This window comes from Schistocerca serialis, chromosome 4 (genome assembly GCF_023864345.2).
Source record: "Schistocerca serialis cubense isolate TAMUIC-IGC-003099 chromosome 4, iqSchSeri2.2, whole genome shotgun sequence".
Taxonomy (NCBI): domain Eukaryota; kingdom Metazoa; phylum Arthropoda; class Insecta; order Orthoptera; family Acrididae; genus Schistocerca; species Schistocerca serialis.
The window spans coordinates 364,026,765-364,054,251 of NC_064641.1; the positions used below are offsets into that span (position 1 = coordinate 364,026,765).

A 27,487-nucleotide genomic window follows, 5' to 3' on the forward strand; every position below is an offset into this window, starting at 1 on the left:
GTCAAGCTGATTGTGCAATAGTGCTCACATTTCCCGTCTTCGGAATAGTGTGGATTACATTCTTCACTCGACGATCAATAAAATGTGTTCAGAAGAAGCGGGTGGGAAGAAGTTAAAGGATGGAGAGATATAAATGAGTTGATCACTTTCGAGATCTGTCATACTATAATTTTGTAGATTACACTAAACACTTATATTCCAGAGAATGACTAGAATCTCTGCATTCCTTGTGAATGCCTACGCCATGAATATTCTTCTGTACTTAATCTGCGGATGAGACCGTTCGACATGTGATGTATCATTATCTACATATGGCTGAACCTACGTTTAATGTTCCACTAATTACACAGGGTGTTAAAGGTTTAAGGACAACTACTTGTATTGGTGACTATGGACATTGTACTAAATAACATTACACCAGCATTTACTCCATTTGCAAACTAATAATTATAACTAATAGGTGTGTTAGGGTTTTAGGTTTGTTAGTATCTCCAAGTATGTATCAAGAGCAAGTCATTGATGCTTATTTTCCACTGCGCATAGGTCAGATGATGAAATGAAGATGCGTGAACGCAATGCGGTTAGTCTATACTGACAGGCGCAGTAGACACAGTGGTGCAGTTACGACCGTGCTGAAGACATCAGGTAGTAACTTATGTGATGTATCGGCAGGAAGACTGTTAGATACAAAAAAAAAAAAAAAAAGTTAACACACTGAGATGTGTACATATCAAGCTAGCAACGATCGCAATATCTGGAGTTATAACCCTAAAACACTCTATAACAGCGACGACCTCGTCTCCCGCTTAAACGGGGATCAGATAATGATACCAGGGGTACCCTTTCACCGCAAACCGTACCTAAGATGACTTGCAGAGTATAGTTACAGATAACAGGAGAAATTTAAAATTCAGCATTGCGTTTTTGTCTATGTTCCTGAAAGGTATCCAGTGACAGATTTTTAGCCGGTAACTCATCTGATTATGAGCTTGATATTCCTCGAAAGTGAGTCAGACGCTTGCGTACTGTCTCCGGAACAGGAGAGGAGACGTTTCCCAGGGAACAAAGACTCGCGTGCGCCCGCTATACCGCGCTTTCCCTTCTACGACTCTTTAACTGTGGACAGTCCTCGAGAGCACAAACATGTTTATGGTGCTATTAGTGCGCCGAGGAACCTATCTGTTTTCGGCCTTGTGTATCACGTGACAGAAAAACGAGAAGCCAGCGCGGACGGGACGCGTCAGCGCTAAAGCAGTTGCCGTCAGACAGGTAGGTAAGGGTAACGCAGTGCAGTTCCAGCCGGCGGCGCCGCACGCCCGCTGTTACACCTCATTTTCAGCGCGTATGAAAACTACGCAGCCTAACGACTCGCCAGCCTGCTGCTGACAAGTTTATTTCGAAGGAAAACACAAGCGCCTCTGTCTGCTCGTGCCATTAGTAACTGCGCTTCAAGGAAGCCGACGTCGGCCTCTGCACAAAAGGACGTGCGGTGCCTATTACAATTAGGCTTTTTTCCTGTGTCTCCCTTGTTTATTTCTCTACATTCGAATCTATTTTTTGTTATCAACACTAAGCCGACAGGGAGCTCATTAGAGATGTGTATCTACGTTGTGTACAACGAAAAAGTAGTAATACTGGCGTAGTTGCGACATACATACTCGCAAGGCACTGAAAGTGCGTGGTGGAGGGTGGTTGGTACCAGTTTAGCCATTCCTACATTAATCGTGCACATAATGACTATCAAATAATGACAGCTCTAGTACTTACACTCCCGCCTCCCCATTATCCCTCTCATGTTACTGCAGCAAATGACCAACTACTCATTTCCTTTATTATGATATCATCTTCACCGATATCTACATCCATATACCGCAGGCAACCTAATGGTGCATGGTAATGCTACCTTGTACAGCTATCAGCCATTTCAATTCCTCTTTCTGGCAAACAGAGTGAAGGATAAGCGACTATCTATATGCCTCCGTGCGAGCCCTAATTTCTCTCACTTTACCTTGGTGGTCCTAAAGCATAATGTATGTTGAAGACAAGAGAATCGTTCTGCAGCCTGCTTCAATTGCCACTTTCCTGAATTTTCTCAATAGTGTTCCGTGAAAAGAACATCGTCTTCCCTCCACTTGAGTTCACGAAACTTCTCCGCAGTACACGCGTGTTAATCGAACCTATCAGTAACAAGCCTAGCAGTCAGCCTTTGAAGTGCTCCGGCCTAGGACCCGTGTTGTGTTGCACGTTCAGCTGCTGCTGGCACAGTAACTCCAAGCCGCGAGAAGCGCGGCGGAAGTCCTTATCAGGGCTCATTAAAAGCAGGAAGTTAATTCTGATTTAAAAAAATGATAAGAGCGTTAAATCCCATAAGAATAACACAGACCGGAAGTGAGTTTTTCTGCAACACCGGTCAAGTAAATATAAGGCACGCTGAAAATTTCTAAGTCCGAATCAAGGTCACGCGCAATGAGACGCGTACAGCGCCAGACACTAAGTCCGAATCAAGGCCACAGCCTTTAACAGACGTACACCAACAAATAACGTATTACACAAATGCAGTAGCGTTCACGAAGCTTCTCCGCAGTACTCGCGTGTTAATCGAACCCATCAGTAACAAGCCTAGCAGTCAGCCTTTGAAGTGCTTCGATGCCTTCCTTCAATCCGACCTGATGGAGATCCCAAACACTCGAGCAGTCCTCGACAATGGGTCACACTAGTGTTCCATATGCGACCTCCTTTACAGATGAACCATAATTTCCTAAAACGCTCCCAGTACACTGAAGTCCATCATTCGCCTTCCCCTCAACAATCCTTACGTGCTCGTTCCATTTCACACCGCTCTGCGACGTCACACCCAGATATTTCATCGAGATGACTGTGTATTGTAGCACACTACTAATGCAGTATTCGCCTATTATGGGATTGTGTTTCTTACTCATCTTCATTAACTTACTTTTTTCTACGTTTAAAGCTAGCAGCCATTCAACATACCAATTAGAAATTGTGTCTAAATCATCTTGTACCCTCGTACAGCCACTCAACGACGACACCTTCCCATAGACAACAGCGTCATTAGCAAACAGCAGCAGATTGGTGCTCATTCTGTCCTTCAGATCATTTAGATGTGGAGAATAAGAGTGGTCCCATTACACTTTCATGGAGCACTCCTGACGATAAACTTGTCTCTGATGAACATTCGCCGTCGAGGACAACCTATTGCATTCTATTACTGAAGAAGTCTTCGAGTTCTTCACATACCAGACAATCTGTTCCTTATGTTCGTACATTCGTTAACAGTCTGCAGTGGCGCGACGTATCAAATGCTTTGCTGATATCTAGGAACATGGAACCTGCCTGTTGTGCTTCGCCCATGGTTCGCAGGATATCATGCGAGAAAAACAGCATGCTGAGTTTAGCACGAGCGATGCTTTCTAAATACCTCCTGATTTGTGGACAGACGCTGTTCGTTTCAAGGAAATTTATTATATTCGAACTGATAATATGTTCAAGAATTCTACATCAGATTTTAAGGATATTGGTTTGTAATTTTGTCCGATATTTTACCCTTCTAGTATACAAAAGTCAATGGCGCTTTTTTTTTCATTCGCCCGCAACTTTGCGCTGGGCGAGAGATTCGCTATAAATGCAAGCTAAGTAAAGGGCCACTGCCGTAGAGTACTGTCTGTAAAATCAAATTGGGATTCCATTCGCACCTCATGACGTATTTGTTTTCAACTCTTTCAGTTGTTTCTCCACGCCAGGGATACTTCTTACTATGTCCTACATGCGGGAATCTGTAAGACGGTTAAACGATGGTATGTTGGTTCGATCCTCATGCGTGAATGATGCCTTAAACGCGAGATTTAAAACTTCAGCTTTTCTTTTGCTGTCTTCTGTTGCAACACCAGACTGGTCAACGAGTGACTGGACAGAAGCCTTAGACCCGCTTAGCGAATTTACATAGGACCAGAATCTTTCCGGGTTCCGGGCAACATCTTTTGCTAAGGAACGATGGTGACAGCAGTTGCATGTTTCGCGGGTCGATCTCTTTACTAACTCACTAATTTCTGCTAACTGTTGCATGCCGTCATTCGCGCGGTTCTTTTTCGAAGCGAGACTGCAACAGAATCTGTTTTCTCTGCAGTTTCTGATTTTTGTTATTAAACCACGAGGTGTCTTTTCCGTCCTTAATCCATTTACTCAGCACATACTTCTTCAGCGTGCGATTTCCAGTCCGTTCAGACTTTGCTCTTAATACTGGGACTAAATTATGTCCATTCATTTTATAAGTGGGATCCTAACAACTGCTTATCTGCTCTTTCTAGCAAAAATATTTCCTTGCCTTCTTCATGCTTTACAAAGCTGTATTAAATGTTGTTCATTAATCGTTATCGATTTCGAAGCAGTCAGAGCTTTATCCCCAGAAACAAGTGGTGACCATCGGCCTACTGTGCAAGCTCGAGTATATTATTTCAGTCATGGGTCGTTATCAAGTATCCAGGTGTCATGTGTAAGTAATCACATCTCATAAATAATTCCCATCATTATATGTTAATTAAAGGGCATACAATGAAAGAGATTTATGAAAGAAAACTAATGAATGGTCACTCGGTTATTTCCTCCTCATGCAAACTGAAAATGAGGTGATGAAGAAGAATCAGCAAGTTAGAAAAAACATATCGTTTTACACATCATTTGGAACTGTTTGTTTAAAATAACATATCTGTCAATTATCACGATGGAAATTTTTTACGCCATTAGTTTACTCATCGACTTTCCGACTTAATGCAACGCATCCCCCACCCAAAAGTATATACAACTAAATTAAAAATTCTCTGCACGGAACATGGAATTCGCGATGGGGATATTTCAGCTGTGGTGACATTATACAGTGAACGCACTTACTCCACCAATTATGGATGCACTGGGATACATTAAAGTAAAACGGAAACTTGATAATCGTCGGACTGAGACATTAACAACTAACCTTAAACGGCTATCACATCGACAGTAGCCGGCCGCGGTGGTCTAGCGGTTCTAGGCGCTCAGTCCGGAGCCGCGCGACTGCTACGGTCGCAGGTTCGAATCCTGCCTCGGGCAAGGATGTGTGTGATGTCCTTAGGTTAGTTAGGTTTAAGTAGTTCTAAGTTCTAGGGGACTGATGACCATAGATGTTAAGTTCCATAGTGCTCAGAGCCATTTGAACCATTTGAACATCGTCAGTATACGAGTATGCCTCTGTGGTTTATCATGACCGGTGTGCAGGCACGAGAGAGAATGCCAACGAAGTATGTAATAAATAGCAATTAAAGGACATTATGTCTTATGGACCAATAAATGACAAAAATAACACTATTGAATAACAATTTTAATCTAAAAAACTATTAGTGCCTAAACCGCAGTTTTCATTTTACAATTAAAGCACGATGATTAATTTCCGTTGACGGATGTCCTACGTAAAAAATCTTGTTTCTACAACCTCCTTCACATCTGATCAAGTCAACATCCCCAACTGAAGAACGTATTTATAGAATAAAAATTTGCTTCAGTGGCCAGTAATTTCTTAATTTATTCCACGACCGGTCTCGCAGCATAAAGCTTCATCTTCAGTTGCCACCAAATAATTATGGGAACATAAACGTGTGGTGGTCGGGACGGTCAGTCCTAGGTAGGTTCACATCCAAGCCAGTCAAAAGCTTGGGAGCGCAGGGACAGCAGCCACTGTACCAGGACGACAGGACGACACGGAAGTTATACTCACGAGTAAGTTGTAACTGAGACAATAAAAACTTTGGTCAAAAGTGCTCTTTCATCGTAACCAACGTCCGCGTCGTCTCGTAAAGCCTTTATGCAACATGCTTCTAAAGTTAATTTTGTGTTCCGTTTTTGATAACATCATGTTTACGTGGATAGTACTCTATGATATATTTGAACATGCCGGGAGAAGCGGAATGGGATTAGCAGATAAAAAGTGTAAATTGCTATTTGAAAAAGACATATTGCTGTTCGTACCTTCGTAGGGAATAAAGATACAACAAAGACGATCATGATGGAGGTAATGTCCCCATGGTAGCTAACCAACATTTGCTTGATACATCTTTTATTTCGCTTTTGGACAAACAGTAATTTAGGTTGGTCAAGATAAATGGTACACCCTGTGCTCATCCGCACCGCAAGGTGACCGTAACGCAGAAAACGTCACACGGCTTTCGACGATATGGTTCAAATGGCTCTGACCACTATGGGACTTAATTTCCCAGGTCATCAGTCCCCTACAACTTAGAACCACTTAAATCTAACTAACCTAAGGACATCACACACATCCACGCCCAAGGCAGGTTTAGAACTTGCGACCGTAGCGGTCGCCAGGCATTGCAGTGGCAGCGGACAACGCGAGGAGTCTTTCGTCGCTGGACAACAACCAGCTACGCGCTGCGGTCTGCAATGAGCTGGACTGCTTATCACCTTCCCGGCGCTGCTAAACGTGCTCAGCGTGCACGTCCTTTCCGTATGCCTCGCCTTCGCATTACCACTCCACAGTACTTCCTACTCGGCTCGACTATAAGATAGTCACACAAATAGAAATTAACGTCGCAGCTGTCAAGAAGCTCGAATAAAGCAGATGTTTGATGCTCCCTCTCGACATCGGAAATGTGTGGTGTTTGACATTCACAGACTCGACGGCGCCGTCATTCTCTGGCAATGCCGCGGGGACTGCGCGGTAGCAACACACCGTTGTCACTTCATAACTCCGAGTATGACTGTTGTGAACATAACTGAGAACGCCAGGTACAATGCGATCACATACTATGAGGAACAAAATGATTATTCCATCGCTAGAAAGGTCTAAAAAATTTGTCAATCCTAACCAGGCGGTAAAAAAGTAGCTCGAGGGTCTCCCGTATCTGCTAATTGACCAACACAGCATTAGTACATTCTCTTTCTTCATATTTTATACTATTTTTTATTTTCCTACGTTACATAATAGTATGCAACATCAGATTCTTTGGAAAGTTGTTTTGTGATCGTGTATTTCATTTGGTTACTGTCTTTTCCTACTTTCCAGAAGCGTATCTTTATTTTATTATTTCGGTCTATTTCCATGTGACTTTATTTATAATTTTACTAGCTGACGGACCTGGCATTGCCCGGGTATTCATTTTGCGAATTTTCTGTCATAAACGAAACCTTATACGTACTCCTGTAGTAGGCTCGGTGTTTCTGTACGCTGGGCGCAGCTGCTTCGCATACGTACGACACTGTTTAGTAAACGTCTTTACGGCAACGCCTCTTCATACCTCTATGGACAGCTATTGACTTCGCCTACAACCGTTTGTGGTTCGCAGTGGAAAGCTGTCAAAAGTTCTGCCAGATACCAAGAATTTTCTTAAGTTGACTCGAACATAGAAAACTCTTAGTAGTAAAGAATAAATGTATTAAAACTTCGTGCCTGATGCGGCACTTTTTACGCGACTCATTATCTATGACGTCACATCTCCTCAACTATGTGTGGCACCAAGATATAATTTTGTGGATACATTTCTCGGTAAATGTGAGTATTGTCTGCTACATTTATTGCGAGTAGAATTAGTAGCACAGAAGCAATAAAATAAATGTCATGCATGATGTGACAGTTTTTCACGCATCTCATTGTTTATGACGTCATATCTCCCGAACTACGATGGGTACGAGGTTCTTAATGCCACATCGCTTGTTGCCTAACAGTATACGTGTACTAACGTTGGTTAAATACGACCAGTGGATTAGATAATATGTATGGTTTTATGTTCAACCATTTTGTTTTCTAAGCAGCGCACTTCCGTAACATGGCAAACAAATGCATTGATGTCATTACTGGTTACTACGATCCGCCATTGTACCCAATAGTACGGGTTTGTAAATACAGAAAGATATAAGGTTTCATAACTCATTTTTAGTTTTTGACGAGTTTTAGCAATTTCATAATTCTGCTTTTCTCCCTATTACTGTCATTAGAGTTTCGTCTCTCTTTCCATGCAGTGAGGCTAAATGCTCAGTTTTGAAAACTCTAATTGAAAAAAAAGTGTCGGGCAGAACTTCGAAATCTGAGCTTTGTTTCAGTAATAACTTGTTGTGATGAACGTAGAGAATGAAGTGTATGGGACGCCTGGATTATTATACAAATGAAAGGTAGGAAGTGGCAGCAAAGATGGGATGTTTATCAGCAACGCCGTATTTAAGTCTGTGAGACGTTATTACGAAGTTTGGAACTTAACTCAAGAAAATGCCACGTAGTCTGATGATCATAAAGCGTACGCCACCACTTCATCTCCCTCTGCCGGCCAAATGGTGGTGATTAGAATTCTAAGAATTCGCTAGAATTCTAAGAATCGTCTCGAAGTCGAGATTCATGCCATTAATCTCGGCTGCGAAGGCGTGTAACAGTAGAAGCGTTGGAGGTAATTTGCTCGTGCTATTATCGCAATCATTCGCTTTAGAATCATTAATTTGAATGAGTATATGTTCGCCGAGGACAACTACATTGATCAGCAGCAAGAAGTCGCACGACTGCATCGCAGCAACAGTAGACCTACCTATACACAGCCTACGTGTGATTAAGGAATAATTAATGTCGAGGCACCGTGAGCTTGGCAGCTGTTAAAACATAATATCAATTACCATCTACGTCTGGAGCCAAGGAGTGAGTGATCTATATCTGTGACAGTCACTGGATACGGAATTGCACAGGAGAAATCTACGAAGTGTCTGGCGTACTATGATCTGTGTATGAGCGCCAACGTTTGTTTGTGCACACGCGTGCGCGTTTGTGTGTGTGCGCGCGTGCGCGTTTGTGTGTGTGCGCGTGCGCGCGCGTTTGTGTGTGTGTGTGTGTGTGTGTGTGTGTGTGTGTGTGTGTGTGTGTGTGTGTGTGTGTAGGAGGAGTAACGCTGGAGGGAAGAGGAAGAGCAGGAGAGTGTTAGACAAAATTTAAGACAGGATGGGAGTGAAAATAGAGTGGAACCAATTTTTTGGCCAATTTTGTAGACTGTTAAAAGATTTTCATAGTCCAGGAAAATACTGTCAGTTCTTAAACATCATACAGATCAAGTGTTCATTGTCGAAGAGCCCTGGAATCCTAACTTTACCATAACGTCATTACATTTCTAGCCTATGATCAGTGAAGATTAAAAAGGATTTAAATGTGTCATTGAATAGGTAGAATAATAGCATTAAGAAATCTCGCAGAGAAAAAAGTAACGATGGTGATGTCTACATAAAGTCGTCATCATGAACATGCAAAATGACTACGGCATTTTTCTTTAGAATCAGCTGTGAACCGGTTTTGGGTGAAATTTTTTGTTAAATAACTACATTACAACTGTGAATCAGTCCAGCACGAGCTGTATCAACGTTGAGAAAGCGTGCAAGGGAATTTTCTCTGAATTTACATATTCATACGAATGGATGTAGTGTGGCATTATGTTGCAAAAAATGGTTCAAATGGATCTGAGCACTAAGGGACTTAACTTCTAAGGTCATCAGTTCCCTAGAACTCAGAACCACTTAAACCTAACTAACCTAAGGACATCACACACATTCATGCCCGAGGCAGGATTCGAACCAGCGACCGTAGCGGTCGCGCGGTTCCAGACTGTAGCGCCTAGAACCGCTCGGCCACACCGGCCGGCCATTATGTTGCAATTAAAGACACAGATTTCTATATTGGTATGTACATATCGAAAGGCTGAATGAAACTAATCCTCGGTGGCCAGAGAAAGAATAGAAGTGGATAGCCCCAGTGACAAAGCAGCGAGAAGTTTCATTTAGAAGCCGGTATGAAGACTTTCATTACTAGACACACAAAAAAATGCTCCAGAGGGGAATCAGTGGTATAAGACAAAAAAGTTAGGAAAATAAAATAGCAGATTTTATAAACATACCGCGTGTTCCACCTAACAGGAGTCAGGTAGTATTTCTTGCGATATTTTGAGTTTAATTACTGTGACCTATAGTACAAGTCTGCTCAAATTAAATTACATGTGTGGATGTTTTTATGGCCCTCGTGCTAACAGGAAACGATTTTACTTATCATTGTAACCAAAATATTGTCTACAAAATTTTTATGCACCCAGTCGAAAGAACAGCTGTAGGTGACTATATTTTCTTTACAAGTCGTTACACATACATGACGCAGTGTTGAATGAAGAGATTTTTATCTTTTACCGCTCGTAAATTTCTTTGTGTACGTTTGATCAGTTTCACGTCATATATCAATGTGTTCTACACACTGCACTAATGCTGTGTACCATATATGTTGAGAAATGTTGAATTTCAAATAAAGAAATTTACATCTCAAAGAGGAAAATATCTTTATTCAAATCGAATAGCTATTCTGCCATATTCAGTAGAAGGATAAGCAGAACACAAAGAATAATCAGTATTCTGAGCAGAGAATGAGTATGGCTGCTGTAACAAAGAGCCTATGAAGATGTAGTGCAGAGAAGCATCAGTGCTACATCATTGTTAGAAACAATAATTATTCTTCCTATTTTGCAGTTACTCTCAATAAATATCCTTGAACTAAATGTCACATGGTGCTAACAAGAGGCTGTTCTACTGATATACTTTAAAAGCTTATTATTCCAGACAGACAATCAGAAACAAACACTGTTTTTGTGCTGTCGCTAGGTATCACAAGTAGTTTCTTTATGTTTGTGTTGACATTCTAAATACAAAAGAAAATTGAAACTATTGTCAGCAACAGAAGAGAAACGGCATCTAATGACTACAAAGAGTGATCTAGAAATGAGTATATATGTGTATATGATTATTTCTGGGATTTCCTCCCAAACCTCTGGATAGATTTCAGCCAAGACTGGCACTGAAACAGCAGGTCTCATGAGTATCAGCACTGTGGGGTTTATAATCTTCTAGGAGCAGAGACACAGGCAAAAAGCCTTTTTCTTCTATCCGCTGGCATATAGCCCACCCTGCACAACAGGCCAAACATGTTGTGTGGGAGCAGTATCAACCTGCCAAATCTACTTCCTTTTCTGGGCAGCCTATTAGTGAGGGCAAGAAACCGATGATTTTTCAGGTCCTGACATTTAGCCTGCCCTGCATGACAGGCGTGTGTGGGGGGGGGGGGGGGGGAGTAGTATCATCCCGTTTTGTTTAACTGTATGGCAGGGACTACATGCGATGATGAGCTTGGCTGGGGAAAGGTTGAGATGGATAGAGGAGAGGATCGACAGAGCGAGAGAGAAGAGGAAATGGCCAGAAAGAGGGAAGGAGGAGGAAATGCAAGAGGCCAGTGGAAGATGTAGAGAGGTAGTAGGCAGGTGGAAAAGAAAGAGGGAGAATTGGAGGAAGAAAGAGAGAGGGGGAGGAGGATATGGTTGGAGGGAGGGGCCAGGAAGATAGGTCTGAGAGAGGTGGAGGAGGATATGGACAATGAGAAGGGGAAGAGGAGATGAAGAGATAGAGAGAGTGGATAAGAGGAGACAGAGGTGGGTGAATGAGGTACACAGACAGAGACACAAATAGTCGGACATAGAGATGCAGGATAAGATGTGTTCCATATATGTGGGTGAAATACAGATGCAGGTGAAGCCATGATAGAAAGGCTAGTTTCGTAATATGACACGCTGCATTCTACAGGATGTTTCATAATTAGTACTAAAATGTGATGCATATAATAGTTGCAGTTACCCTCCAGTAAATAGGGGTTTACAAACAAGATTTTTTCGAGATAATTGCATAAAATAGTGCTCTAGTTGGTACAAATGTACCTGAATGTAAACATTCCAATAAGCCATAATTCTGCTTAAATTTGACCCATGGAGCATGGTTTGGGAATGTGGTGCATGCATAATCGGACCAGCACATTTAGCTGCAGATGAAAGATTAAAATGGATATGTCGAGCATGGTCTATAGGTGGCTTCCAGAACATCTGACCTCTGGATCTGTTTGTCTGGGATCGCCTCAGAACTGGAGTTTACGATATTTTCAATGACATCGTTGAAGAACTGGGGCTCTGAACTATGCAACGTTGTCAAGTTGTACGAGAGGGTCTGGGGAATGTTTGAAAGAACCGATGTATCACTGGAGAGGAGAGTGCAAGACTCCATCCAAATGCTAGGACGAGGTGTGGAACACCTTTAACAGGTACGAGGATACAGCAAACAGTAACATTTAACTTACCAAAGTAGTACTGTATTTCTCATTAAGGTAGGTCATGGGTGAAATTTGAGCACACTGAAGAAGGGTTCGGTTGGTAGGACATGTTCTGAGGCATCAAGGGATCACCAATTTAGTATTGGAGGGCAGCGTGGAGGGTAAAAATCGTAGAGGGTGAGCAAGAAATGAATACACTAAGCAGATTCAGAAGGATGTAGGATGCAGTAGGTACTGGGAGATGAAGAAGATTGCACAGGATAGAGTAGCATGGAGAGCTGCATCTAACCAGTCTCAGGACTGAAGACCACAACAAGAACATGGGGGACTTAATAGAAGAGTTTTTACTTCAAATTCAGTGAGGACTTCGACAGCTCTTCATACGGAGGTCAGAGGCGACTCATATACACATACTCCCAGTTATATTGCACACTTATGTTTACTGGAATGTGTTTGCTCTTACTATCCATAACATTCAGATACGTAACGTTTAATATTACTTGTAGTACAAGCTGTGTATGTAGTTTCATATCCCAGAAATAGAAAGAGAGAAAGTAGAAGACAAGGATGAGAGAGATGATGGCAGTGATCGACGAAGGGAGATAAGGAGAGAGTGCTAGCATGTGTGTCGGAAAGACGATGTACATGTGTGCGCGCATTGCGCATTTGCGGGGTCGATCGTCATAGAGTTTTAATGGAATGGCCACTGTAGCGGCGGGTGTGTCCAGCACTTAATTCACTTCTTCCACCTGCTGCCTCGGTCGGCATTAACTCCGCTGACGTCGCGCAGGGGAGCGCAAGTCCAGCTGCGCGTGACCGGCGCGCACTAATCCCGATTCTGTGCCGCAAATGACAATTTCGGCACTCGACCGATCAGTCGTCTGTGGACGCTACGACTCGCGCGGCACGGCAGACGGTGTCCACCCACTCCCCGAGTCGCCGTGCCTCACATGGCTTTGTCGCAGTTCTCAATTGGTGCGGAACGCCGGGTGCTAAATAACGCTTAGCCCCCCCACACAAAAATGCACACACACACACACACACACACACACACACGTACACAGGTCTCCTTAAGTCGTCCGCCCACCGCATCTACGACAAAGCGTTTCGAGACTTCTTTTCCGTAGCATAGATCTGACTGCCTTGAGGTACAGCCATGTTATTATCTTTTGAATTGTAATCGTCACCTGGACATTTGTCAGCTGTTAATGTTGCTTCTACAGTTGACACTTGCCCCTATTCACGGCAAACCTGTCGGTGAGCCGCGAGAGCTTCTTACAATTCCGCCCTTTTGTTCGCTGAGTGCTACATTAACATTTATATAGCACTCAGAGTAGAGTTTATTTACAGATTATTAACTGTACAAGGGACAGAAGCTGTTCTATACTGATCGTGTTTCGTTCATTACCTTGATTACATACGATGGCTGTCAGAAAGTAAAATAGACTTACGAAAATCAAAAGGTAAAGAGATTTAAAAGAGTATCAAACCAAACTCAACTTTTCTGCATTATATCCTTCATGGGACGACTGGAACGGTTTACACTCAGCCTCGTGACGCCAACTGAGGAACTACTAAAGGTACTAAAGGATTTCTTAGCCCGCTCCGGAGCACGTTATCTTAAGTCTTTCTCTCATATTTAACATTGTGTGATTTACGTCTGCATTTCGAAGAAATATGTAGAACAGTAGAAAAAAATGAAACACACACACACACACACACACACACAAAACTGTTACGGCTTCATAGGTTCACAGATAAGAAACACAAATAAGATGCAAATTACATGTCGGACATAGACATTATATTGCAATACGATTGTTCATGGTGTGTTTGGCTCGTAAGAAATTGAACTTTGAATTTACTGCATTCCCAGCGGCAACTAAAACTTGCTTTCTCATCGAATATACCGTCACCTCAGCCCCACCCTTTCGCCTCGAGCCACCAGTCTCTTAACGTGCCACTACGTAATCAAAGTTTTCTCAATAAGCGACCTTTTAGTAAGTTGCGCGTTTATTTACTGTTTAGTGAATAACCAAGCAGACGCACCGCTTACGCGAAGGTTCTGTTGCAGCTTAAACAGAACTTGGTTTTACAAGGTCTAAATTTTGATCTTATGATGGTAGGAGCCGAAACGTCGATGTAAATAAAGAAGTATATTAAGTGCTCTAGACGTCCTGATTCACAAAACTCCACAATGATTGCTGACTCATATAGAAAATTTGATTCCCTTACTAGCTGCAACCAGTCACGCGCCGCTGTGGCTCACTCTGGCTAAATGAATATACGTTCTAATCTCCTCCCCCTCTCTTTGTTCAGCTCCTAATGCCCCCCCACCCTCTCTCTCTCTGTGCATCTCTCCTCCCCCCTTTCTTCGTCCATCTCCTCCTCTCCCTCACATTTCGTCCATGTTCGCTCCCCCCCCCCCCCCCCCCATCTTTCTGTCTACCTCTTCCTTCCTCCTCTCTATGTACAGCTAGCGAACCCAGCAATGCTCGCAATTGCTAAATATGTATGGAAATTAGGTATACGTTAAAAAATGAATGCAAAAGAAACTGCGCACTTTCAAAGCAAGGCACAACATAGCATTATCTTTCCCGCAATCAATTTTAATAGATAAACTGTACATTCCTGAATAGTAATCGCTTGGTTGCTCTTATATATTATTTTGGTTAACAACCCGTTTCGTAATCTTCATGACATTAAACTTGCAATATGATCTGGCTGAATGTTAATTAGAGCAACGTGCAAAAATGTGAAGTAAATCGATCAAGAACTTTCCGAGAGTTTTGTTCGTGACGTAATCTGTTGCATAATACATAGATATTTCTATACTATACACATTAAAATATGTAGCCTACGCCCGTCCATACTGACATTAGACTAACGTATGAATATTTGGGACATACCAGTCACAAACTTTTCGGAATTTTTGGTAAAAACGTTTCCGTTTATATATTACATATATATTCAAATATTGAAAGAGTGATATATTATGGCTACACAATGTATATGAAACAACGCACGTGATCGAATGCAGCGTTCTATCAAAATTTCAAAGCAATCGGCGAAGAACTGTGGGAGATTTAAGATTTTGAACAAATGACCATTGAAAGGTCTTTGTTGGATTCCTTTCATGTTAATTTCTTAAATCTGTTGCCATTTACAGTATAAATTCCTCTTCTAAATTTACTGTGGCGTTTCTGACTATCTGGGAGGAGACTGACTTGTGGAACATGTTACTTTTACACATAATCAAGAACGATCTGTCACACTACTACACTTTAAAACACAGTTTATATGTAATTCATGTCACACAGTCTCATACGGAACCTACATCTGCTTTCTTTTATATACAGTATATGATAAGATACTGTCATCCCCCTTCCCTTCTGTGTGAGAGGATGAATGAGCAAATGTATTTCTAGTTGCATGCTGGATGGTAGCAGACAAGCCTGTCTGCTAGAGAACAGTAGGACCAACGTTGGAACAGGTAGCTACGCTTTCTAAAAGCAAAGAGGTTTCTATCCTTAGTATGGTCCTGTCCGTCCCTTGTCATGTTGGTATAGGAAGCTACCTCTCTGGTCACTTCCGTTTGTATTGGTGAGGCACCCTCAGGAAGGGACCAGGTCAGTCTGTCTGCGGGGAGCGTCTGAAGTGGTAAGATCTCCGGCTAAGCGCGTGTCTGCTAAGTCCGCAGGACAATGGATTTCTTAAGTTCAGCCTAACTGAACATTTAATCCCCTTTACTTCAGATTTAGCTCTAAAATATCTAATGTTATCTTAAATTGCTACGCAATGTAATTCGAGTGTGAAGTTCAGAATATATTCCGGTAGTTGCTTTCTCACTACTTTGTGAGTAAAGTGGAACCACGTGTTGATCAGTAACTCTAACTAAGATCATCAATCTTAAATGCGAATGTGCGTGAGATTATAACGTCTCGTCTTGACAATATTTTTCAATATAGCAACTTTTCTTTATGTTTAACCCACGTGGGGTGTACTTTGTGAGACCAGTACTATGTGCTTATACAGATGTTTGACCCATCAGGTCAATAGTAAGACGATAGTAACCAGTTCAAGGTTTTTCTTTTGTAAATTGCTTTTCGATCTAATTTATTTTAATTATCAGAATTATTGTGGAGTTACACTCTTTGTGTAAGCCAAGTTAACCACGTGAAGCACGTGGTGTAATCATCAAAGTAGCCCTCAGCTATTCTTTTCGGGAAGATTTCACAGAGAGTTAATATGAATTTAGTATACCAGTGTATGATAATTACATGACGGACAGGATTGCGCCACGAACGTAACTTCTTTGGGTGAAAATTGAATCGGTTGGTTGTGGTTAATTTCCTCTTGCATATGTTTCAACGTTCTTCATGTGTTATTTCATGAATGCAGTGTTGTATGGAGTCTCCCAATCTTGGCTCCCTATTTGATGTGTTCCGTAAGATTACAAACTCACATTTACACAATCCTAAATAAGGCACCAGTTTAGTTATGAATCAAGTTTAATTTGCTGAAATTTCAATGATCAATGTTAAAATAAATTTCCAAATATAAACTGATTTATTTCTTTTTATTTAAATTCTCTGTATATATATATATATATATATATATATATATATATATATATATATATATATATATATATATATATCACCAGTTGTCGTATGACTATTAAAAGGTTATAATTAATGTTAGTCTGGTTGGGAATTTGGTAAGCTAGACTGGATACCTGGTGAAACAGTTGCTCAGTAATGCAAGGTTATCTTCCCCACATAGCTCACAGCTTGTAACCTGCTTTTATTGGCTATCGGCACCGCTTTCATAGCAAACTTAAAGCAACCCAACGTTACCCATGGCGACCCTGTTCTGTGATTCCGCTAGAGTCTGGAATCACTGAAACGTTAGATTGCGAGCATTGTATAATCTTAATTTTTTCCCTGCAGCACTCAAACAACTTCTGCATTATTTCTGAGCAGACTTTCAAATGATTCACGGCGTTGTTGAGCGGCGTTGTGTTGATTGTCTTGTTGTTTTGTTTTCTATATTGTGTGTTTTATATGTGTGTGTGTTTTTTTTCTCGCTTGTAAATTGCACTGCTTCGATCAAAGTTAAAAATTTGCTTTGCGTGTGAAAAAGTGCGTACTAGGTTGGGTACCCTTCATGTAACTGTCGTAATTTTTGGGGGATACATTTATTGTGATTAGTGTGTTGCGTACCGGATATAAATTGAACTAATGCAGACACGTAACCAAGCTAAAAGTAGGCGGTCCAACAACTTAAGCAACATGGACCAAGGGGATAATTTCATTTCGAATATTAACGCGTTGGATGGTTCCGAAAATGCAATGGGGAATACTTCAGAGGAAATGTAAAACAGGACGAACGGGCTCACAGCAGAGCCAGAAATTAATTTGCCCCCTACTAACCAAATTTATTTGGCAGAACTCATTAAAGCCTTATTGCAACAAAATAAAGAAAATGCAGAGAAATCAGAAAAATCGTTCCGAGAACAAAAAGAATCATCTGAAAAATCGATTCGAGAGCTAGGCGAACAAATGACAGAGAAATCTGAAAAATCTATCTGTGAGCTAGGCGAACAAATGACGCAAAAATCTGCAAAATCGATCTGGGAGCTAGTCGAACAAATGACGCAGAAATCAGAAAAATCGCTCCGAGAACAAAAAGAATCATCTGAAAAATCGATCCGCGAGCTAGGCAAACAAATAGACGAAAAACTAATCCAGCAGACAAATAAAGTCGACAAGTCGATGCAGAGAGTGTCCGATGATATCTCGCAAAGAATAAACAATCTGGCAAGTGAAATAAAAAGTGATATTTGAAAGAATTAGGCCCTATATTTGAACAAATCGATAACTGTCTGCAAGCCTTAGAACAGGGCAAGTGGAGTCGCGATGCGGAATCGAAAGAAAGCGAAGAACAGCTACTTAGGAATTCCCAAGCGCTGAGAGAAGAATGCCAAAGAGAACACCAGCAGGTACTTTCCAGGGTCCAGGAGGCGGAAACGCATTGTCCCACATCCATTAGCAACACAGTAGCGGACAACAGTCAAGCGATTCACGCACTCGAACAGCAAGTGGAACAACTGAAGCAGACTGGGGCGGCGGACAACAGACAAATACATGATAAGATAGCGGCATTAGCGGACATCGTAGGCACAATGAAGGTGACGGGGAGTGATAACAACACTACACTGGTAGCGGTTGTAGAGACTGAAGAAGTGCGTTCACTTCTTAGATTTCAGAAGGGACAGTTCGAAGTGAACAGGCGGCACAAAGCTGTAACAGGCGAATTACAAGAACGCGAGGCGCATCTGGAAAGCCGCATGGGGTGTGTTAAAGCCGCATGGGGTGTGTTTCCGAACTCGCCAATAGCACCAAAAATAGCTGTACGAACAGTGCAGAGAGGGACTCCGGCACGAGGGAGATTTTGACGACAGGGAAGAATGTATGTTGAGGGGCAGACATGAGAAAAATAGAAACATACAAGGGCCTCGCCAGGAGGAAATGCGGGGATTTGATTTCAAACATTTCCTTACGGTGAGAAACTTTGAGATATTTCGAAATTCGCAAAAAGGAATACATCCACAAGCATGGCTCGAGCAATTTGAGTTCTGTCTTCTCCCCGACTGGGCAAATTCACATAAGACAGAATATATGTGTGGCTATTTGGAAGGCGAACCGGCGATTCGCATGAAGTCGGCAGCGCGTCACTGCAACTCCACTCGGGAGTTTCGACAAGCCTTTCTGTCCGCCTATTGGTTGGAAGCGGCACAAGATAGGGTCAAGCATGGCATAATTATGCTGCCAAATTTGAACCAGTCTGGTTTCGGCAGCCCAGCACGCCTATTCGAACGCATGCTGCAGGCAAATCAATTTCTATACGACCCATACGGGCCTGCGGAACTAATTAGGATATGCATCACCCAATTGCCGATGCACTTGCGCCACGTCATTCTTGCGGGACGATACAAAGAGGACGTGGAAACGTTTAAGACACTTCTCCAAGAGTTGGAATATAATACAGCAGAATGCCCGCCTAATCAGGCACAAAGTTATTACAGGGCACAGCAGCGCGATCGCAGTCGTGGCCATAGTACTAATCAATGGCGTGACTGGTCGTCGCGACGCGAACAGAACAACAATTGGGACCGGCCGTATAGAAACTGGGGTAACAGTCGCGAACACAGGTGGAACAACGGAAATGATCGAGGACGTGGACAGGATCGTGAACGCTACAGGTACGGCAACCAGAATCGATACTACGATGAACACGGTGGGAATAGGATTGTAGGCGGAGCACCACATGATGTTGAAATTCGGCCGGCCAACCCTAGACATAATCCAGCAAATGGAAATGGACAAAACCGGCAATGACAAATGATCAGCGCAGAAGGCGCCCAATCGGAACAATTGAGCGACATGGCAAATGAGTAGAAAGGACAGTGAGAGGTAGAGAGGATGGTGAGGAGAAAGAATTGATTAGTTTAAATTTGTGACATATGCATTTTGAATAATATGTTGGTAAAAATAATGATAATGATGTTTCTGTGTGATTGATTGAAGTGATGTTTGCGGTTTTTTTTCTCCTTGTGCAATTAGGATTTAGGTTGGTTCAAATGTGAAGATAAGGTTTCTTTGTGAACAAGTGAAATGCTGCTTATGGTTTTTTTTGTGTAAATTGAAGAGAGTCGCTTCTGAGAGAAGCAAGATCTGTGTTGAATTAATGCAAAACTCAGGGGAATATCCGATCTGTGGGTATTATGGGTCTGGCAAACCCAGGTCCCCAGCTGTTAGTAGCCTTGTTTCCGATTTTCTGCTTTCAGTGCTACTATCTATCTATTACTATTCTATATCTGTCAGTATAAATGAGGATCTCTTACCATAGTATGCGTGCTGTATGAATATTTTAAGATAGGAGAACTCTGAGATAGGAATGAGTAAGTTTAGAATCTTGAAAACAGGATGCAATAATATGATTGTTTAACCATTGGCTTCCCAATATGCGTTGATATGTTAATATTGATAATATATGTCTTTTTTTTGTTCTTTATAGCTGAGTATGTAAAGTGCTGTCTGTGGATTTCGTCAGTATATTGATTCCCTTCAAGGTGAAAGAAGAATTGTAGTTTGTGTAATTTACGTGGCCCTGAAATATTATTGCGGTAGTCAAATACGAGCAGTTTTTCAGCAAATGGAGAATGGAACAGAAATATGGATCTTTTCTGTAGCCTGATTGATGTTGAGCCAAACCCTGAAAATTTATTCTGCGTTAATACTTGTCCTAGAAAAGCGATGTTTATGTGTTTTGCTGATGCTGTGAGCTTTACAGCTTACTGTTTTCGCTGGTGCGGGATGCACTGCAGCCTATATGATTTGTACTGAGGAAATTTCCCTCTTGAAGGTAGAGGAAGATTAAATAATTTTGATTATGGGACCGAAGGAAAGCTTGGTTTAAAGTAATAAGGATGAAGGAAAACATTTGTCATTTAAACTACAGAAGGATTCGGATCTTTTGTGTCTGTTGTAAGTTCAATATGTTAAGATGAAACTGTTTTACAGAATAGAGGAGACCACAATTTTGCCATTCATGAGAAATGAATCCAGAATAACCACCACAGGCGAAATAACTGATTTGGAAGCGAAAGGTAACTTAAAGAAGGAACGAAATGGGTAAGAAAATGTAGTATAACCTGTATAATGAAAATATTTTTACACTTCTCAGAGTCATCTGTGTGATTAATTCTTGTGACAACGTAATTTTAGAAATTTTCTTACTTTTTTATGAGTGAATATATGAGTATGATAAATGTATAACTGCGAGTCTCTTATCAGGTGTGTCAACTGGTATAAGTGTTTTAGCTTGTAAATAACCATTGTTCTTTTTACTGTGTATGTTTAAAGAAAGTTCTCCATATTTATCATGTGACAAGACATATGCGGCGAGCGTCAGGAAGAAGACGAATTAGAACAATGTTGTAGTGGTGTAAACACTTTGTTGAAGTAGCATTGAAGTAGCTTGTTGGATTAACTAGTAGTGGATAGAAGTAGAATTTTGAGTAATACATGTTTATGGGTAGTTAGTTTGTAGTATAAACAACAGGTGTGCATGTGCGTGTGTGTAAATAACATGTGAACCCTATGCTGTCCTGACTTATACTTCCACAAGGCATAATCCTATTCATTTTAGTGAATTAATAAGTAGCATTTGATTTATTAAAACGTAAGTGAACCACATTAGTGATGTGGATTTAAATATTATATTGTCAGTTCATTTAATTTTTATTTTTATACTGTCAAGTCATATCACTTTTATTTTTTTATATTGTCAAGTCATTTAACTTTTATTTTTATATTGTCGATTCATGTAACTTTTTTATTTAAAAAAATTAAGTCTCACTTTTGTTCTTAAAAATTGTGAAAGACAATACTAAGTGGTATTATGTATGACATTGTGTAATCACATAACTATGATGAACAATTTCTGTGAATGCAGTTGAGAACGTGAAAGCGAACCGGCTCAACTCTTATTAGACAGCGGGAGCAGCGAGGAGGAGGACTAGTTGTAAACAGGAGGGTTTCCCAGCAGGACACACTGTCAACCAGGCCACTTCGGGAGCGCGGTCGACCACAAAAGAAGGGTACGCGCAAACACTTTCCCTTCCGCCCGGAGCTAATGGCCGGCCGCACCAGTGCGACACTTCGTGGAGGCGATGACCTGAGATGGCCGAGCGGTCCACCGCGCGGAAACCCATCTGCTGGCAACGCACCACACGCAAGCGACCGTGACGAGACGGCCGCAGTGAAACGACAGAAGACAGGGGATAAAGGGGTGTGAAGCCTTTTGATACGTACTGTCCAGAGAAACTGGCAGACTTCAACGACGCCTATCAACGTTTCCTGGCGGATGCCCACTGTCAAGCGACAGTAAATAATAGTTCGATGTTCGCTGGAAGCTAAGGGTGGCACAAAGAAGAGCCATTAAGTGTCATCCTAGCCCAGGAATATCAACCTGGCGTGTCAAACGACGATACTGCACGAATTTGACAACACAAACATGGAACCAAATCGAGATGTACGTGACACGGGCCACCAAGAGAAACTTCATGAGAGGGCAGAGACGGCGGGATTGCACGCAACAGATGGACAAAAATCCCTACTGACAGCTGCGGCGACGAACCCCCCCCCCCCCCCCCTCGCCCCTTATATTGTGCCACGGAACAGTGGAACTACTGAGTGTGTCAGTGAACAGTGATTATACGGTTCTTAGTTCAATGCCTATATGTGTGTTTCAGTCAGAGAAACTTTGACTCGTGTGTTTTGCAGGGGTTTGATTTATTGGTGTTTATTAGACTGACTCTTGTATTTTGCAGGTGTTTTATTTATTGGTGTTTTTTTTTAGACGTTGACTATTGTACTTTCAGAGCTATTTTATTGATCAATGTTTGTTCTTGTGTGATGTATTAGATTTGTGATATTTGGTTTCGTAAATTCATTCCTGTGGCATTGCTTTGTTTATCAGTCAGATAGCTATTCATTCTCATTGGACTGTGTTTGATTAGCCTTTGCATGGGGCATATTTATAGTGAGGAACCCCTTAAGGGTAACAATCACATAATTAATTGTAGTTTCAGTATAATGACACAGTGATCATTGTTTGCTAACTGACTAAAATATAGTAGAGTGATTAAATTAGTACCACAAAGTTTTTTTTCTCATTCTACAAATTATTAGTGTTATAAGATACAGAATTTTTTTGTGATAACAACTTTGTAAAACTTTTTTTTCTCTTATCATTTTTTTGCTTTTGCGTATTGTGCATTGCAATGTTCTGCTTTATAATACTGATGTTATTTTGATGTTTTTTTTTTAAATTGCTGTGGCACCTTTGCTATTTTCACAAATTTTACCTGTTAATAAACAGTCATAAATTTTCCTGTGATCAGTTGGCTCTTGCAATGAGCAAATACTGGTGAACTACATAAGAGTAACAACCAGAAATTATTTTCATATTAATGACACAAGAACCATTGTTTTTACTTGCTGGCCGAATTAGGTCTACGCTATCTTTTAAATAGGTGTCACAAATTGTTTTTTTCTATTTGAAATTGGTAGATGCTAAAAATGTGTTGAAATTATTGTATTTTAGCAAGTAGCTGGTGACCTTTTGCCTTTTCTTTACATTTTTAGTTTAAGTTGGGTGTGAGAAGCCTGCTTGGGAATGTCCTAGCATGGCCAGAAAATTCCCTGCACAGTCTTTTCCTGGAGCGTTGGGGTTATGAAAGGTCTCTGTTGGATTTCTTTCATGTTAATTTCTTAAATCTGTTGCCATTTACGGCATAAATTCCTCTTCTAAATTTACTGTGGCGTTTCTGACTATCTGGGAGGAGCTGAGTTGTGGAACGTGTTACTTTTACACATAAACAAGAACGATCTGTCACACTACTACACTTTAAAACACAGTTTATACGTAATTCATGTCACACAGTCTCATATGGAACCTACATCCGCTTTCTTCCATTTACTGTATATGATAAGAAACTGTCATCCCCTTCCCTTCTGTGTGAGAGGATGAATGAGCAAATGTATTTCTAGTTGCATGCTAGATGGTAGCAGACAAGCCTGTCTACGAGAGAACAGTAGGACCAACGTCAGAACAAGTAGCTACGCTTTCTAAAAGCAAAGAGGTTTCTATCCTTAGTATGGTCCTGTCCGTCCCTTGTCATGTTGGTATAGGAAGCTACCTCTCTGGTCACTTCCGTTTGTATTGGTGAGGCACCCTCAGGAAGGGACCAGGTCAGTCTGTCCGTGGGGAGCGTCTGAAGTGGTAAGATCTCTGGCTAAGCGCGTGTCTGCTAAGTCTGCAGGACAATGGATTTCTTAAGTTCAGCCTAACTGAACATTTAATCACCTTTATTTCAGATTTAGCTCTAAAATATCTAATGTTATCTTAAATTGCTACGCAGTGTAATTCGAGTGTGAAGTTCAGAATATATTCCGGTAGTTGCTTTCTCACTACTTTGTGAGTAAAGTGGAACCACGTGTTGATCAGTAACTCTAACTAAGATCATCAATCTTAAATGCGAATGTGCGTGAGATTATAACGTCTCGTCTTGACAATATTTTTCAATATAGCAACTTTTCTTTATGTTCAACCAACGTGGGATGTACTTTTGTGAGACCAGTACCATGTGCTTATACAAATGTTTGACCCATCAGGTCAATAGTAAGACGATAGTAACCAGTTCAAGGTTTTTCTTTTGTAAATTGCTTTTCGATCTAATTTATTTTAATTATCAGAATTATTGTGGAGTTACACTCTTTGTGTAAGCCAAGTTGACCACGTGAAGCACGTGGTGTAATCATCAAAGTAGCCCTCAGCTATTCTTTTCGGGAAGATTTCACAGAGAGTTAATATGAATTTAGTATACCAGTGTGTGCTAATTACATGACGGACAGGATTGCGCTACGAATGTAACTTCTTTGGGTGAAAATTGAATCGGTTGGTTGTGGTTAATTTCCTCTTGCATATGTTTCAACGTTCTTCGTGTGTTATTTTATGAATGCAGTGTTGTATGGAGTCTCCAATCTTGGCTCCCTATTTGATGTGTTCCATAAGATTACAAACTCACATTTACACAATTCTAAATAAGGCACCAGTTTAGTTATGAATCAAGTTTAATATACTGAAATTTCAACAATCAATGTTAAAATAAATTTCCAAATATAAACTGATTCATTTCTTTTTATTTAAATTCTCTGTATATATATATATATATATATATATATATATATATATATATATATATATATATATATATATATATATCACCGGTTGTCGTATGTCTATTAAAAGGTTATAATTAATGTTAGTCTGGTTGGGAATTTGGTAAGCTAGACTGGATACCTGGTGAAACACTTGCTCAGTAATGTAAGGTTAACTTCCCCACATAGCTCACAGCTTTTAACCCGCTTTTATTGGCTATCGGCACCGCTTTCATAACAAATTAATGCAACAACATTACACCATTTACATGTTCAGTATTTATATAGTTTGATAAATATTTGCTATTGTTTCACTCAGGCTGTACACATAATTACTAATAAATTAATAACCAAAAGACTCACCTAGGATGACAGTCCCGACGAACAGACTGAGCGTCACGCTGGTGAAAGTGGTGAATCTCTGGAATAAACAGAAAAAAAGGCGTTATATATCTGAATACAGGCCATGGAAACTGCATTACTGGTGGGCGTAATTGTGAACAGAGAGAAAATTGGGATACCTTCGGTGTAGTAACACTTCAAGTGCTTTTAAAACGAATGTATGTGTGTGAATTCCAAAGGGACCAAACTGCTGAGGTCATCGGTTCCTAGACTTACACACTACTTAAACTAACTTATGCTAAGAACTGCACACACACCCATGACCGAGGGAGGACTCGAACCTCCGGCGAGAGGTACCGCTCAATCCGTGACATGGCGCCTCAAACTACGCGGCCACTCCGCGCCGCGCTTGTAAAACGAAGTGCGTTACATAAAAACTATATAACCACGTTGTCTTCCGCGACAGTTTAGAGTTTAGAGTGCTTTATCTTGCTTTGAAGGTCTTCAAAGGGCAGCCTGCACATATAAGATAAAAGGAAGGGAGAATGATTAGCGCACAGAATCCCGTCAACGATGATGTCATCAAGGAACTCAAGCTCGAATTACAAAAGGATGGAGGAAGATACCGACCCCGTAATTTTCGAAGCAAACGTAGCGGCAATTACCATAAGCGCTTTAGGAAATCGACGGCAAGTGCGGATGACTGCACGACGGTTTTAACCTCCATTATCTGGAATGCAGGTCGAGTGTCTTATGTTAACCACTGTGCCGTCTCTCTCGGTGACGTAAGGCAAGACTCTGAGAAACTTTTTAAAAAAAGTCCACAAGAATTTAAAGACATATCGTGTTAACTATAAATTACAATATTATGAGCAGTGTCGAAGTGTAAATACACATCAGTAATGTAAAACATAAAGCAGCCATTGTTACAGAATTTGTAGCCTTTAACCCTTAAATAGTGTCATTGTTGGTGTTGTTATTGTTATTAAAATCGTATCATTATATTCATGTAAATATTGATCACTATGTAGTTGACGGTAAGGAGCCGCATAGCGTAACTAGAAAGCATCATCCTTCTTTCCAAAGTTGCATATGGAGGCAAGATGTCTTACTGAAACTTCTACAAGTCATCCCAAGCCCAAATATCGGCAATATCATCAATGAAAATCTCAGACCAATGTTTTCAAGAACGAATGGGCACCAACATGAGTTCACAGACGAAGCTACCCCTGTCCTGTTCAGTTTGTACATATCAGATATGCTTGAAATCACACCAGGAAATGTTTGGGTATGCTGGTAACTGAGCGGTCGCAATAAGTCGTAGAGATCTCCAAGTTACCGACTCTGTATTGCCCAATTATTTATCAATTATTGACAAGTATTTCGGCAGATGGAGGCCACAGTGAAATGCTGCTAAGACAGAAGTCTCAACGTTTCCCCTGAACAACAAGTTGGCAAACAAGGAGCTCACAGTCTACTTTGAAGGAATACTACTCAGTCATAATAGAAACCAGAAATATCTAGTGTTCACGCTTAATACGACTCCCAGTTCCGAACAACATCCATTGAGAACAGCCACCAAAATCCAAGATCGAAATTACAGTCTCCTGGAACTCTATGGCAGACCATGGGGATACATGGCACACCATACTTCAACTCTGGGATTGGTCTGCCCTGTTGCAGAGTATTGCTACCCAGCTTAGAAGAGCGGTATACACACGAGATTCGTTGACACACAGCTCAACCAAACCATGCATCTTACAGCTGGTACAATCAGACCTGCACCTACTTTCCGCCTACCCATACTTAGCCAAATAACACCTCCATCTCTGCTGCAGGAAAGTGCACAGTAGGGGAATACAAAGAAACTACAGAAAAATCCTAAACTTCCTGTCCAATAAGATATTATAACCATTAGTGAAAGAAGGCTTCACTCTCGTCGTCCACCCCTGGAAGCTGCAAGAATGTTAGTTGACGACGACTTTAATGCAAGTGACTGTTGGAGACACATATGGCCGATTATTTTTACGATGGAAAGACTTAACAAGGTTTGCATATCGAACAAGCCATCTAGCTTGGAACAGACATGCCAGATTTGGTCGGTTCATGACAAATAAAAACCAACACTAGCAAGTGTGCCGAGTTTCTTTAGAAGTGGAAGAACGTAACTTTTTTAAGTCATGAATGTGGCGCTGAA

At 41.1% G+C, this 27,487-nt stretch overlaps 1 protein-coding gene across 1 annotated transcript in view; it reads right to left on the reverse strand.

Annotated features, from left to right (window-relative positions):
• The window catches only part of LOC126474164 (dual oxidase maturation factor 2-like), a 723,454-nt gene that overhangs the window by 386,783 nt on the left and 309,184 nt on the right, over positions 1 to 27,487 (reverse strand). The window contains exon 3 of the mRNA XM_050101622.1: positions 25,312 to 25,369. Within this exon, the coding sequence (XP_049957579.1) occupies positions 25,312 to 25,369 (58 nt within the window). The remainder of the gene's footprint in view (positions 1 to 25,311; positions 25,370 to 27,487) is intronic.